The sequence below is a fragment of the Astatotilapia calliptera genome, chromosome 3 (assembly GCF_900246225.1).
Source record: "Astatotilapia calliptera chromosome 3, fAstCal1.2, whole genome shotgun sequence".
Taxonomy (NCBI): Eukaryota; Metazoa; Chordata; class Actinopteri; order Cichliformes; family Cichlidae; genus Astatotilapia; species Astatotilapia calliptera.
In genome coordinates, this window is record NC_039304.1 from 17,228,210 (window position 1) to 17,244,190 (window position 15,981).

At 40.8% G+C, this 15,981-nt stretch overlaps 1 protein-coding gene across 2 annotated transcripts; it reads right to left on the reverse strand.

The window, feature by feature from the left end:
* Positions 1 to 11,683: 11,683 nt before the first annotated feature.
* Positions 11,684 to 15,755, reverse strand: LOC113018754 (uncharacterized). 2 transcript variants are annotated; one of them, XM_026162102.1, is made up of 5 exons: positions 14,583 to 15,755; positions 14,345 to 14,480; positions 14,008 to 14,199; positions 13,640 to 13,912; positions 11,684 to 13,015 (listed from the first exon to the last, which is right to left on the reverse strand). In XM_026162102.1, exons 1-5 carry the CDS (start codon positions 14,583 to 14,585, stop codon positions 11,973 to 11,975), a joined length of 1,647 nt encoding a protein of 548 aa, XP_026017887.1. In that variant the 5' UTR covers positions 14,586 to 15,755; the 3' UTR covers positions 11,684 to 11,972. The 2 variants fall into 2 exon arrangements, with proteins under 2 accessions (XP_026017887.1, XP_026017886.1); XM_026162101.1 differs by having other exon boundaries at positions 14,345 to 15,755.
* Positions 15,756 to 15,981: the final 226 nt, after the last annotated feature.

Here is a 15,981-nt window from a genome sequence, read left to right on the forward strand (position 1 = left end):
TTCCTTCTCTTGGAACAATTGTGTATTTTTTTGTTCTGATTCCACAGTGTCATCTCTCTCTCTCCCTTTTTCCTTCCAACTGCTGTCAGATTCTACAACATGGTCTCTGCAGATGACCACACATGTGCAACACACACAAACATCCAATACACCATGATAGCCTTCGCCCAGTCTCCCTTGTATGCAATATTAGGTCCAATACCAAGCGCGTTTATTTTTCCTGCTATAACAGTTACTGTTTAATTTTATTTTATACAGTATTTTATTAATGTTGTAAAGTCTGTTATTCTATTTTATCTTATTCTATTATGTTTTTCTTAACTTTTACTGCTCTTTAACTTGTACTTTCTGCCATGAACAAGAAATTTTCCACGCGTGGAAGTAATAAAGATTTGTCTTTTCTTATCCACAGTATTCCTAAGTTCGCACCATTACCCCTGATTCATAGCAGAAGATGGCTTTTCACTTCCACTTGCGCTATTGTTGACAATTGCGGGGTTACACCTTCACTGTCGATAAAGGTTTCTCTCACTGCAGTTTCTTTTACTCAGCATCAATGGCAACACATGGTTGGTGGATACACAGAGATGTTTTAAAAGCAGTAAGGACAGTTCAGTAGTGTGGCGTTATTTTTGTGCCTCTATTCTGATTCCACAGTATTTCCGCAGTATTTACTATTCTAATTTGCCTCTTGGCCTTTTTGGACCCTCGGATAAGCAATTGCTCATGGACACATAGCAGGGGAACCTCTGAAAATGATTTTTATCTACAAGAGAATTTTGAAAAAGGAACACGCTCTATAATGTTGCAAAAATCAGAGCAGTTATCAACTCAGTTGGATCATGACATTAGTTTCATGCATGTTTTGCCCAGAGACTTACCTAAACTTCAGTCTATTCTGGCCTTGCATACTTATTTCATTTGCCCATTTAATGGAGGTTTCAGCTCGGGTTCAACATATCAAAGCATTGAACCCAAATCAAAGGCGAAACAGAGGTTGTTGATTGTCTTGCTTCTACTTTTGTCAGGAAATGTGCAACCAAATCCTGGCCCTGAACTGCAATATTCCCAGACTCCTTCTGATTTTAAAATAATGTCTGGTGTCAAATATATTCATCTTAATGTGCGCAGCCTACTACCGAAGATGGACATGGTCAAAATTTGGGTTAAATCTACAGATGCAGATGTTGTTATAATTTCTGAAACTTGGTTAACTAAATCTATTACTAATGAAGACATTAACATATATGGGTACAATGTATATCGCACTGATAGGCCAAAAAAAGGAGGCGGTGTAGCTATTTATGTCAAATCAAGATTTAATGCTTCGATTGTTCTGTCCCAATCGATATGCAAACAAATAGAGTTTTTGGCCTTGAATGTAGATATTGCTAATACTTTTTCGATAACCATTGCTGGGTGTTACAGGCCCCCATCTGCTTCAAAAGAGGCATTATCTTCATTAAAGCACCTTTTGGCTAAACTAAATTATACTGAACTACTAATGGCTGGAGACTTGAACTGGGACTGGCTAAATGCAACTTCTGGTGAATTTAAAGAATTCTGCGATTCAATTAATCTTACCCAGCTAGTCTATCTTCCTACCAGGCCAAATCTTAAATGCCCTGAAAAGTCTACATTAATTGATTTGGTTTTAACAAATGTACCTCATAAATTCTCTTCACTTGGTGTTTTCTGTAATGACCTAAGTGATCACTGTGTTGTTGCTATTTGCAGAAATGCTAAAATTCCAAAATGTAAGCCACGCATAGTGTGCAAAAGGAATCTTAAACAATTTAATGAACAGGCTTTTCATCATGATTTGTCATTAGTTAATTGGGAAAAAATCGGACTATTACCAGATGTAGAGCTAGCTTGGACATATTTTAAGGAAAGTTTTATGGGAATTGTTAATAAACATGCCCCCTTACGGAAAGTTAGAATTAAAGGTCGAGAAAATCCTTGGTTTTCGCAGACACTCGCAGATAGCATACACAAGCGTAATAGAGCATGGGACAAGGCGAGACAAACAGATACTTCCACTGATTGGTCTGTTTTCAAACAGCTTAGAAATAAATGTACTTCTCTTATTAAAAAGGCCAAATCTGAATACTTTTTGTCTGTCACCACTGAGAACCTCAATGATCCACAGAAATTTTGGAAAGTAATCAAGTCTTTTTCCGCCAATAAAATGACTCAAACCTTTCCTAAATCTGTTGTAAAAGATTCAGTCTCAATTAATGATAAAACTGAAATTTTGAATTGTTTTAATGAACACTTTCTATCAGTGGGTTCCTTGTTTGCTTCTGCAGAAACTTTTTTAACAAATACTTGCCCAGAACTCTCTATGTTTTCTGGAGACTGTTTTAACTTTGTACCTTTTAGTGTTTATGAAGTGCATAAAGCTTTAAAGGCTTTGGATCACAGAAAACCTCCTGGTCCAGACTTGATGGAACCTTATTTTTTGAAGTTGGCAGCTGATTTTATTGCAGAACCACTCTCAATTCTATTTAATTTTTCAATTAAAACCAAAGAAATTCCATCGGTTTGGAAATCAGCTTTCGTTTTGCCTTTATTGAAAGGAGGTGATCCATCGGTGTTGACTAATTATAGGCCAATATCAAATTTGTGTGTTTTATCCAAAATCCTGGAATCTCTAGTTTGTGACCAGTTGAAAGAGTTTTTGTACTCTAATGATATTGTCTCCAAATTTCAGTCAGGCTTCAGGAAAAAACACAGTACTAACACTGCCACTATGAAAGTGATAAATGATATTATTGTGGCACTTGATAAGAAATTGTACTGTGCGTCACTCTTTATTGACCTCTCAAAAGCTTTTGACACTGTTGATCATGCAGTCCTAAAAAACAGACTGCTCAGCCTTGGATTGTCAGAACATGCATTAGCGTGGTTCTCAAATTATCTGAAAAGTAGAACCCAGTGCATTAAACTTGAAGGTCTTTGTTCTAAATTTGTTGCTGTCCACAAGGGGGTGCCACAGGGCTCAGTTTTGGGTCCCCTTCTGTTCCTTTTATATATCAATGACTTGGGTCAAAATGTCTCAGACACAAATTTGCATTTTTATGCTGACGACACAGTTATTTACTGTTATGGATCATCTCTTGCTCAGGCCATTGAAACTTTACAGAAAGCCTTTGTTGCTTTCCAGCATTCACTTATTCAGCTAAAATTAGTTCTCAATGCTGACAAGACTAAGCTAATGTTGTTTTCCAAGTCAAAGAAGGTCCCGGAGCCTATTCCAGTGGTGTCCACCCTTGAAGGAAATGTCATAGAGATAGTTCATGAATATAAATACCTTGGTGTCTGGATAGATGACTCCTTCACCTTTAAACCACATATAGAGAGACTAGTAAAGAAACTGAGACTTAAACTTCGTTTTTTCTTCCGTAATAAACAGTGCTTTTCTTTTGCAGTAAAAAAACGTCTTGTCACTGCAACCTTTTTATCTGTGTTAGATTATGGTGACATTCTGTATATGAACGCTTCTTCTTCATGTCTTCTAATGTTGGACACGATGTATCATGCTTCCTTGAGGTTTATTACCAATTGTAAATACCTGACCCATCACTGTGATTTGTACTTAAGAGTAAAATGGCCTTCTTTGGCCATTAGAAGACAGGGGCATTGGTACACTTTTATTTACAAAGCTATGCTTGGATTGCTGCCTCCTTATATTTGTACTTTGGTCACAAGGACAAATAGTGGTTCTTACTCCTTGCGCTCAAATGATCAGCTGCTGTTGTCTGTTCCACTTGTCCGCACAGAGCTGGGTAAGAAAGCCTTTGTCCACTCTGCGCCTTTTTCGTGGAACATGTTACAGAAAGACTGGAAACTAACTGAATTGTTGTCTTTAAATGTTTTTAAAACTAAACTCAAAGGCCTACAGGCTGCCTCAATAATGTGTAATTGTTTTGTGTAATTTTAACTTTGTTTGTTCGTATGTATTTGTCTTGAAATGTGCTGCCTCTTGGCCAGGACTCGCTTGAAAAAGAGGTCTTTGATCTCAACGGGACATTCCTGGTTAAATAAAGGTTAAATAAAAATAAAAAAATTCTGAACGCACGTGAAAAAAAATGTGAGCCCACGTAAAAAAAAATTTCAGGTGTAAGTGTTGCATTTTAAGGAGAAATTTATTTTGAGCAAAGAAAAGCTAAATTTGAGTGAACAAAATTCATTGCTGCGTGCAAAAAATGTATTTCAGTGTTTGCTATTATCCATATACACCAAGCCTCTTCAAATGGTGGCCTGCGGCCCACATGCGGCCCAGAAGCAACCTCCGAGTGGCCCTGCCCATGGTCCTAGCAGAAACACAGAGAAAACAAAAATATATATGTAGAAAATACAGCATAGTGTGGACTATGAATGCAACACTCCTAGTAGCCTAGCAATATTCCACCCACAATGCACTGTGTTGTAAACATATCAAGCTATCATCGTAATGTATGATGCGACAACAGCATGTCGTTTTCAATCCACAAGCGTTAAATTGACAATGAAAACCGTCGGTTTAACCCTGCCTGGACTGACAAGTACTTATTCATTTTACCGCAAAATCCAAATGCCAAACCAATGTGTTTAATTTGCAGTGAGTGTGTTGTGGTACTTAAAGATTACAATTTACGAAGACACCACAATGACAAACACCAGACTTTCTGCAAAAACTTTCCAGAGGGATCTCAGAAGAGAGCTGCAAAAGTACGGAGTTTAATTGCATCTTACAACCAGAGCTGTACTACCATGGTGAGGTCATGTACAGCCCAAGAGAGAGCTGCAGCAGCTTCCCTTCGTGTTTGCTGGATCCTGGCAAAGAAGAAAAGACGTTACACAGATTCTGAAAGAGTGCATACTGGCCGTGGTGGATGAGGTGATAAACGACGAAAAAATTAAAGTGAGTGTGACATCTGCTATTGAAAACGTGCCCCTGTCAGACAGTTCAAATATTCGTAGGATTGAAGTTCTGGCTTCATATGTGTTTGAAATGCTGTTAGGCTACGTTCACACAGCAGGCGAAAGCGCATCAAATCCGATTTTTTTGACCCTATGCGACCCATATCCGATCATGGTATGACAGTGTGAACGGCACAAATCCGATATTTTCAAATCCCATCTGGGTCACTTTCGTATGTGGTACTGAATCCGACACATATCTGATGTTTTAGAAGGCGACTGCTGTTTGAACGGTCATGTCGCATTAAACCCATCTTTTACGTCACTGACACAAGACAGACGCCAATTATCAGCTCCAGGAGAAGCGCCGGAGAAGACATCGCGAACGCTTCCTGGCCATCCAGTGTAGATGTCAGTGAAACTGTTGGGAAGACAACGTTGGAGAAACGTGAACATTTTATTTGTACTGTATAATCTGCAGATTCTGACAGAAATCTGCAGCTATCCTTTGAAGCAACGCTCCTCTCTAAAACAGCAATAAGGATAATTATTAGGTTAATTACATTGTTATGTAAATAACAAAATAACTTAAAGCAAAAATTGGGAAACATGAAGTCCGAAGTCTTTATATTAAGGCCATCAGTCAAACAATACTGTTTGTTCTTGGTCTAAACAGAGCGCGTTGTGTGTGACGTCTTCTTTTGCGCATGTGGGCCGCTTTGAGGGTTCACACTAGAGCACGTTTGCTGTCGCATTTTATTTGTAGTGTGAACAAGCAGACAAAAAAAATCGGATTTGATCAAAAAATCGGAATTGAGCTTTAAGACCTGCAGTGTGAACGTAGCCTTAGATGACCTGGAGAAAACTGATGTAATGTCTATAGCAGTAGATGAGTCCACAGACAGAACTGATAATGCACAGTTGTGCATATATGTCCGTTTTTTTGATGGCAAATGCTTCCAAGAGGAACTGCTCGGCTTACTGCCACTAGAGGGACACACAACTGGCGAAATAATGTTTGAGAAGATTTCAGCTTTGGTCTGGATATTTGAAGCGTGTCTGTATGCTTGTGACGGATGGGGCTCCATCCATGGCAGGAAAAGTGAGTGGTTTGGCAGCGCGGTGGTTGGCTGTTGCACCTCAGATGAGAACCTTACACTGCATTGTTCATCAGACTGTGTTGTGCACGAAACTAAGTGCAGAGCTCAAAACGACAATGGACACCGTGATGGCTACAATTAATTTTATTCGCTCAGCATCAAGCCTCCAGCACCGCTTATTCCGCATGCTGCTCTCAGAAATGTCTGGTGAGCACCATGAGCTGCTACTGCACAATGATGTCAGGTGGCTGTCCAAAGGCAGGGCACTCGAGTGTTTCTGTGATCTCAAAGAGGCGATCACAGCTTTCCTCTGCAACAGCAGGCAAAAAAAAAGCAGAAACATACTTGAATCGCATAATGGACAACAGCTTCATGGCCAATGTCTGCTTTCTGACTGACATATTCAAACACATGAATGACCTCAGTGTGGGACTACGAAACAGAGGCAAAACTGTCACTGAACTTGTGGAACAGATGCGTGCATTCCAAGTCAAGTTGAACCTTTTCTAAACTGACTTGAGCGCAGGCCGGTTGCTGCATTTTCCAACACTCCGCAAATGCATCTCATCACCGACACAAATCACGGATGTGATGACTGATTTCATTGCGAGGTTGAAAGTAGGGCTGCCACGATTAGTCGACTAGTCACGATTACGTCGACGCCTAATTTAGTAGTCGACGCGTCGTTTAAATGCCGTAAAATCCTGAAAGGTGCAGGAATAACAGTACGATTCAAGAGTGTAATAACAGACTGAAACAGAAGATGGCCGAAATGCATCTACAAGGATACCGTTAAACGCCAAAGACGAAGAAGAAGCAGTCTCCGTTATCATGGCTACTCAGCAACAGAACTCGAAAGTCTGGGAGCATTTTGACAAAACAAAAGAAAAGAAGGTCCAGTGCAAAATCTGCAAAATGGAACTTGCCTTCCATGGCAGTACGACGGCGATGCACGAGCATCTAAAAAAGAAGCACGTCGTGGCATCCGACGACGAAGTGGTACAGTCATCTTGGTAAGCTAATTGGCTAGTTAGCTGCTAACATTATCGTAAACGACAAGCTAATTATTTGTGCTGTCAGCGTTAATCTCGTTAATATGATGTTAACGCCATAACCGCATTAACGCGACAAATCCGCGTTAGCGAGTCCCGTGCAGCCCTCGCACCGCGTTGTTGAGCTAACGGGGATTTGCCGCGTTAACATCGTATTGACGAGATTAACGCTGAGACGTTACAGGACTGCTAAAAAAATACGTTTGTCTTCAGTGGACGACTTTGTCACTAAGCCAACAACATGTACACCTCGACAAGCAGATGTCCTGACTGAATCAATCTTGAACATGTTGGTGACGGACATGAGACCCCTGTCTATGGTTGATGATCAAGGTTTCAAAGAGATGATCGAGCAGTTCAACCCAGATTAACATGCTAACTACCTACCAGGCCGATCCCACTTCACCAAATTGATGGAAAAGAAATATGATGCTACCTTTGAGAAGGTTGGTCTCTCTTTCTCTCCACTCTCTCACACCACAAACACAAAATAGCAATTTGTATTAGAATTTAATACATTTCATGATGAAATAATATTAAGAGCTTGCTGACTGAGCAACCAATAAATTAATCTTGGTTAAAGCATGTAATGGAAAGTTGTTGTTTTTTGTTTTTTACTGATATGTTGAATTTTTATTGTTTAACATACGTAACTGTATTTGATGTAAATGAATTATTCAATTGGTAAATTTAAATCTTGATGCATAAACTGACAAGCATTATTAATAATAAAAAAATATACTGTAATATATTTCACTAATGCTTACTATTGTTCCAAATCATCTCATATCTTTAGGTAAAGCAGACCCTTGGTGGTGTCAAAGGTTTCTTCACCCTGACTGCTGATATCTGGACCAGTCTTGCAACAGATTGGAAGATGAAGAGCTTCATCCTTGATACCATGCCTCTTGAGGAGAGGCATACTGGTGCCAATATAGTGACATGGATGGAAGAGGTGCTAACAAAGCTTGACATCTTGCCTGCCAAAATAAAAGCAGTAGTACATGACAGTGGTTCCAATATGGTGGCAGCAATGCGACTGGTTGAAGAAAAACATGGATGGGCCTCTATCCGCTGTGCTGGACACACACTCCAGCTCATAGTCGATACTGCTCTCAAAGAAACCACCATCAGCAGAGCACTAGGTGCTGCTAGGCAGCTAGTGGAGCACTTTAAGAGAAGCGAGCTGGCTAGTACAAGACTAAAAATGAAACGGGAGCAAATGAATGTGAAGAAAATACACTGATCCAAGATGTCAGTACAAGATGGAATAGTACATTCCACATGATAGAGAGACTCCTCGAACAGCGCTGGCCTCTCACTGCCACTCTTTCAGATCCCGAGGTAACACCAAGGGGGAAACACTACTTCGACTTGAAGCCAGAGCAGTGGGTGCTGCTTGAAGAACTGAAACAAGGTTTGGCACCTTTTGAGACTGCTACTGTTTACCTTAGTGGACAGCAGTACACAACTGTTTCAGGTCTTCCACAGGTGGTCAAAGGGCTGACACGGGCTGTACACCAAAGCCACCTGGAGACGAGCTCAGGAAAATCTTTCATTGCCAGTGCAGAAAAAGGCATAACACAGAGATGTGGGAATATATGCACTTTCTCAGCAGACAAAGAAAACCCTGTTATTCTCGCAGCTGGCTTGGACCCCAGATACAGAAAGTTGAAGTTTTTGGCTCCTGAAGATGTCATCAGAGTGCAGGGGACTGTTGAAGTGCTTGCTGTCAAAAAAGCAAACACATGAGCATCCAAAAATGCAGACAGTCAATGGTTCAGGTAGAATTGAAAAGACTGCTCTGGACAACCTCCTTGAGTCTGACACAGACAGTCAGGGTGACAATGAGGAAGAAGCATCTAAGGAGGACCAAGATGTCCAAGTTGTTAGAAGTGAAGTTCAGCTGTACTTTAAAGAAGCCACACTTTATAAAAAGGATGATCCTCTTAAATGGTGGAGCGAAAATGAGGGACGTTTCCCCACACTATCAAAGCTAGCTAAATCTTTTCTGTGCATTCCTGCAACCTCCACCCCATCGGAGCGGATCTTCTCCACAGCAGGGAACATCTACACTCAAAAGAGAGCAAGCCTTTCTGCAGAACATGTAGAAAAGCTAACTTTCCTGGCTATGAACAATAATCTCGTGTAGATTGCTATACTGACTATATAGTCCCAAAGTTCAATATAGTTGTGAGGACTGAGCACAAAATGCTATTTTGTTATATTTGTTTTCGGTTTGCTTCAAACTAGAAATTTCATTAAAAGTCTAATAAACTATTATCTTGTCTTTATTTTTAGTTTCACATACCTTAAACACTTATAGCTGTAAGCTAATGATAGGTCTAAAAGAGCAGACGCATGCTGGTGCAATAAGCTGTACGTTTTACATCCAATGGATGCACGATCTGATTAGTCGACTAATCGCAAAAATAATCGGTGACTAGTCGACTATCAAAATAATCGTTTGTGGCAGCCCTAGTTGAAAGAGAACTTTTCTGGTCGACTAGATGGACTTGCTTTACCCACAGAGGTGATGAGTTTTGCCAGAGACCCATTTAGTGTTTCAACAGAAGGCGACTCCATCAGAGCAAAGGAAGTGGTCCCTTCCACTGACGAGGGGAAGTTCATACTTGAAGTTGTTGACATGCAGTCATCCTTAGCCATGGCACAGGATCTTCGCACTAACGGGCCTGCAAAGTTTTGGACTGATGTCAATACACAGCAGTTCCCTAACGTTAAGAAAGTAGCAGTCGTCATTCTCAGTATGTTTGGGTCAACGTACACGCGTGAATCAAGCTTTTCACACATGAACTCAGCAGCTCTCGCTCACTGACTGACAACACGCTTCACCACTCCATTCAGATTGCACTGACACCTTATGAGCCAAAAATTACAGAATGTGGATGTTTTTTTCTGCATCAATGAAATTTGAAAAGTATGAGTGACTTTGCCAGTGTTTTTATTTCAGTGGTTTAGCTATGATTCAGGTGTGTTGACCCAAGGTCATATCTAAATCATGCAGGACACTGGCCCTTTGTCCAACACTGATATAAACAGACACTGTAGTACTTCTGTTAGTGTACATTTCCTCATTATGTTAAATCTCGAGGATTGACAGTGAGAAAGGTGGAATGCAGGGACAGCAAAGAACCTTGAACCCAAACGTCTAAGCCAGATAAACTTCAGACTTCACAGGGTAGAGCAACAGTACAACGTGAACTCCCAGACTGCAGTGACACAAACTCTCCCTAGCACATAATATCACCTTACACACACAAGACAGTGTGGGCAAAACACCAATGAAACCACTGCAGCAGTAAAGTTGATAAGCATTAAGCATTTTTTTCAGCCTCACCAAGCACACAGTTATGAACTAATCTGTAATCCATTCAGGGCGTTCTATCTTTCAAATTTCTGAAGAGCAACCATGGTAAAGAAAATGAAGTTAGAAATTGTCATCAGCTGAAAGAACAGGGCATGAACATTCCTCACATGGGTAGTGTTATCAGCATCCAGGAGCCATTGCGCTCTGCTAGTCCTGACGGGGTCATTGACTCAGATGAGCTGATAGAAATAAAATGTCCAGTGCCGACCCATCCTTCGCTCACTGAGCAGCTTAGCCAGAAGTGCAGCGATATCAAACTGGTAGATGGAGATCTGCAGCTGCAGAAAACTGGCAGCAGAGGCTATTACATGGAAGTGCAACGTACAGTGCTTTGTGTGCTAGTGAGCATGTTTCATTTACAGTGCAACATAATGAGGCATCTTTAAAGGAACAAGTAAAGCCCTTAAGAGGGTTTTACTTCTCATGTTTCTTATCGCAACTTGTAGAGGATTACGCAGCAGGTTTCAGTTAAATGAGAGATATTTCAAAATACTAGGCAAGCTTTAATGCACATTTGCTCATGTGACAACTATAAACGGGTTAAACACTAACATGATGGCAGAGTTTGGTCTGTCTTGTGAATGAAAGGAGACATTGGAAAGAAAAGCATCTGGATACCTTTAGGTGGCTTGAAGACGTTTCACCTCATCTGAGAAGCTTCTTCGGTTCTAGGGTCAAATGGTGAAGAGCCCCAGATTACAGCCTGTGGGACTGTCCACCTGAGAGGGACAACGGACCCCTTAATGATCCTCAACCTAATCACATGAGCCAAGGTATGAAAACGAGCGTGGGTCACAATCAGCCATGGTTTCGGGTGAACCCATTGTGAAACCGAGCCCCACCCTATCATTTGACTTATCGGGTCAAATGGCCCAGGATGTGAGTGGGCGCTAAGGCATCTGGGAAGGGATCTCAAAACTGGATTCTAGATGGCAGACAACCGTTGTCGTAAACCACCGCCTCTGTTCCACTGGTCGCTCCCCGTCAGTTTTAACTGCTCTTAAATTAACATAAGAAACATTTTTCACCACCAAATTCAGTTCAGTGATTGGGTCAATGGGTCGTTCAGTAGGTCGTAAAACTGGGTCTTTCATTTTGTCATTCAGTGGCAACAACAACTACATTTTAACACATGGTGGAATATAAATACCAAACTGACAACATTTACTGTTGAAAATAGTTCTGTATTTCTGTAATTTTCCAAGACAATAACAAAATGTCAAGAATGCACAACTAATTATTGTAGCTTTGAGAAAAACATTTGTTTCCACTTGAAGAGCACATTGTGGTTGAATAAAAAAAAAAAGCACTAATTGTTCAGTTGATTGCACTATATGTGCACTTTTTAAACACGTAACCTTTCTTCTACAAAAATATTTACATCGTGTAGAACAGAAGATAAAAACAGACCTGGAATCATTTACTCCCTCCAAATATGTACATCAAATTTCTACCTTAAAATAAAATTACATTGGGTAACGATCTTGATATCCCTGAGTTTACGCTCGTTTACAACATGCACAGTTATTCTGTATCACGGATGATATCCTCTCGTAAGTTGACTAGAGCAGCACATATCCTTAGAATCTTTCCTATTTTAGGAGCCATGCTTATGGGAACGATTTGTGAGAGTATTTTGTAGACTTTCAAACGTCTGATTGCTCGTTCAACGTGGATTCTTACATTTGCAATCCGACGCGTGTCTGTTACCTGTTCCTTAGTTAGTTGTCCACGTTTTTTTGTGAAAGAGGGTATTACTAATCCAACTTCTCTCTCAAAGAGCAAGTCTTTTAATGTTAAATCTCCACCTGTCATGACTTCATCACCAGGTTTAAGGTATGTTAACATTCCAGAGTCCATTGTGATAAATTTCTCACTACATTGACTGCCATATGCTGCAGACACAAACATGATTAGACCAGATGGTGCAACAGCAACCAAATATTTGACCGTGTTGCTTGAGTAGTAATGGCTGTACGATCGCCTTCTTGAGTCCAGATTTCTGGGTTTCTGCAAAAAGGTCTCACTGCAGTCTACAATGCACGTAGTATTTGGAAAGGTCTTCTTGAAGGCTGCAGGCATAGTTGCTTTAATAGTTTCTTTTGGCAGCCATGGAATTAATGGCCGGAAAACCTCCTCCAGTTTGTCCAACCAGTGTAAGATGATCTTGCTGGCCATGCTCTGTGATATACGAAACTGGCGGCTTAGGTCACCTATTACACGGTTACTCTTTAATTTCATCAGAGTCATGAGGACTTGATCTCGCACAGGCATTGTAAATTCATTGTCGTCACATCCTTCCAGTGTCGACACAAGAATGTTAAATGTTTCCAAGGCTATCCCAGTGTACAGCAAAGCGTCTGCATCATTTTGAAGAATGAAATATGCAACTTCATCACACTGAGTCATCTTATCCTGCACTTCTTTTCTGGTAGACCTGTTGCAGTATTGGTGATCTTGTTGTGAAGGATCCTCCCACTGTGTGTGGACTGAGTGCACATGTAGCTCAGGGGGTTGTTTGGAGATGCTGGCCTGGTCTAAGATGACTGAAGGTGCCACTGCGCAGTCTGAATAACACAAAAATACAATCAGATGTGCACTCAATAAAAAACCTGTAAGCAATAAGAGAAACTGTCGAGTCGCACGTATTATATTTTTGAGGGGAATTTCTCATTCTATAATCTCTCACACACGGAAAATCAGAAACATTTTGTTTACATTTATAAGTCCCTGAAAATGTGTCAGAATTTTAGTTTTCATTTTTAAATGAAAATAAAAAAAATCACAAACTTTGGTTTGCAAAGGTTGCATTTAAATTATTTTACTTGGTTTTCATACAGTTGCAGTTGCTTTAAATACATGATAAAATAACTGCCTCTAATAACTCATTAGCATGTTCTTTATAAACCCAAACCTGAGACTTTCACAGCCATTGGGGCTAATGTCTATGGGACAAATAAATGAAGACATAGTTCTGTCAGCATGCGGCTGGTCTTAATTACTAACCATGGGCCTAAACTTTCTTTAAAATTAAGAATTAGCTGCTAATAACCTGCTAACATCCAGCCTAACACACTTGTTACTATAACCAGCTAGTGCCGACTAACGCCATTCACCATAGCCTACTATTTAGGAGAATTAGAATTGCATGATTAAAATGTGAAACGTGGACACACCACATTTACACTCACCAGGTAAAGATTCTGTGTCTTTGTTTGTGTTGCTGGAAGCTGTCTGACTCTCAGTGGTCTGAGTGAGCTTTCTTCTTTTCTTAGGTGGGGGCCGATCATAGCCCAGACAATGCTGAGTTGCTGCTACTACCTCTGCCTCCACTTGTCCAACACAACTCTTGCCCACAGCCTCCATCACGTGGTGATTATGGTGTTGGTCTTCTATCGTGTCCATCTCTGGCAGCTCTTGTGCGCAGGCCTTACCCTCAGACTCTGCTGCTTCATTACCAAAGCCTGTGAGACACAATGAGTGCAAACATATGAGGTAAATGTTCACCAGAAGTCCAATGAAAAGTGCATGAATCGTCAAAAAGCTATATGCTGATTACCGGACAGTGAGAGAATTTTCTCTATCTTTGAAGTGGGGGGTTTGTATTTTCCTCCGACTGCTGCTCTTTGTTGTTTTCGTTGCATTCGCCGACGGTGCCGGTCCAAGCTTGAAGCAGGGATTTCAGAGTGCCCCATGCGTAGCGTTGGAACCCAGTCAGGATTAGTTTCATCCATTTCATAGGCTGGTTTGCCTGCAATAATGCCAAATAATTAGCAACTCTATAAATAGAACATCGTTCTGCGAAAATAGTCATTCGTTGTTCTAATTTGCTATGACCTCGGAGCGCATCGAAAATAAAACCATTAGGCTATAAAGAGTACTTATTTAGAACTTACCCGAATGAAAATGTCTGGAACACACCAGCAGATATCTGGGGATGGCAGAGAATTGGATATCCGCTCGTCCCACAGCTGCTATCCATGCTAGACGCCTTCTTTTGGTAACATCCGATACATGAGCTCCCTCATTTTGCTTCCAGGCGGGGAAAGAATGAAAAGAAAGCCCATTTTCAAGCTTATTTCCTTGTCGGTCATGCGATCGAACATTACAGAAGACCACACAGCAAGTACGAACCATGGCTGATGTTATTCGTGTGCTTTAGCTTCTCTCAATTGTTAGCACTTTGTTTGGCCTACACAAATGGCGCCTCAACCAAAACTCCTATCCACGCCCCCTCCCGCGACGTCACGCTCAAAGCCCTATAAAATGAAGGGAGCAAACATAGGGGCTGTCTCGTACGTACTTGGCGTACTTGCGTTCACGTGTACTCGTGATACGTCATCAGTCGGAGACCAAGTACTGTTCCAAGAACGCGAAAAATTCCCGGATGTGTTCTCGATTCTCTTCGGAGGGTGTTTGAGTCTAAGGCTTCCAGCCACGCTAGTTTCCGATCCTCCTTCCGAGGCATAGCGTGCAGTGGGTATGGCGCTGGGCACGGACAGGCCTTTCGAAGTTGTTGATGCTCTAAGCAAAATATTTCTAACGCGTTTTTCAGTTTTCTTGAATTACTAGGGCAGCCGATAACAGCACACCTTGAACACGATATCATCCTCGAATAGGTAAAGCCGCTAATTACAGCACAAAATAACCGAATGTGTTGTTAGCAACAAGTGAATGCTAGCTCTCGCTTTGAGTAACCGGAAGTATTAAAGTGAACGGCGGAAGTACTGAAATCTGTGGATTTAAGAAAGCCATTGCCAAAGTGAATAATGCGGAGGCCAATTAAAAATCTGACGGAGCCCACCAAAACTAAAGCTTTATTTATTCAAAACAAATGTAAATGTTCCCAAAGATACTTATTTCAAGCCACAGATTTGACTCACATGTCCTGAATGTGCAGAAAGTTTTGAACATAAGCAGAGACATCCCAGACATAACCCCAACTAGAAGTATCTCGCCTCCCTTACAGCTGGAAATGGAAAGGATGTCATAAAAAGCTCCTGGAGGTGTAACGTGTTGGTGGTCTAATACTTCTGTTTCAAATTGTGCACGTGTACGTATATCTAACATCTTCAGAGTTCATCTTACGCCATAATGTACCAGAAATGGAAGTCAGGTTACTAAAAATGACTTTTCTGCTGCTTTCACAAACCTACTGTATACCCAGACCCAGCCCCTTGGGAGGCACTGCAGTTCATTACTAATTAATTAAACGTGAATTGTAATTGGTTGTTTAAATTCAAGATACGGTCAAATAGTCAGTTTTCCAAGTGCTGCAACCAGCTGCTCTCTTACTGCATCACGTATTTGGAGTCAGTGCTTTAAATTTGCATGTAAATATGTGTCAGATATGTGCAACTGACAAAACACCATGTTATCACACAGAGCAAATCTGCATTGTGTTTTATTTCTTGTTAAGAAATGCTGATTGTATTTTTTTTAAATAAAAGAATCTGTAAATGAAGTAATAACCGCATCGGTTCTGTTTATTCTGCTGTTTAGTTTAAGTACCCTTTTCAGTGTTCATTCATTA

What these genes read in the sequence shown, in the direction of transcription:
- LOC113018754 (XM_026162101.1), bottom strand. Translation starts at nt 14,585, where the DNA reads ATGGTTCGTACTTGCTGTGTGGTCTTCTGTAATGTTCGATCGCATGAC. An exon ending in TTCCAGACATTTTCATTCGG is followed by an intron (nt 14,200 to 14,344) that starts GTAAGTTCTAAA and finishes GCATTATTGCAG; the next exon opens with GCAAACCAGCCTATGAAATG. An exon ending in GAAAATTCTCTCACTGTCCG is followed by an intron (nt 13,913 to 14,007) that starts GTAATCAGCATA and finishes TGTGTCTCACAG; the next exon opens with GCTTTGGTAATGAAGCAGCA.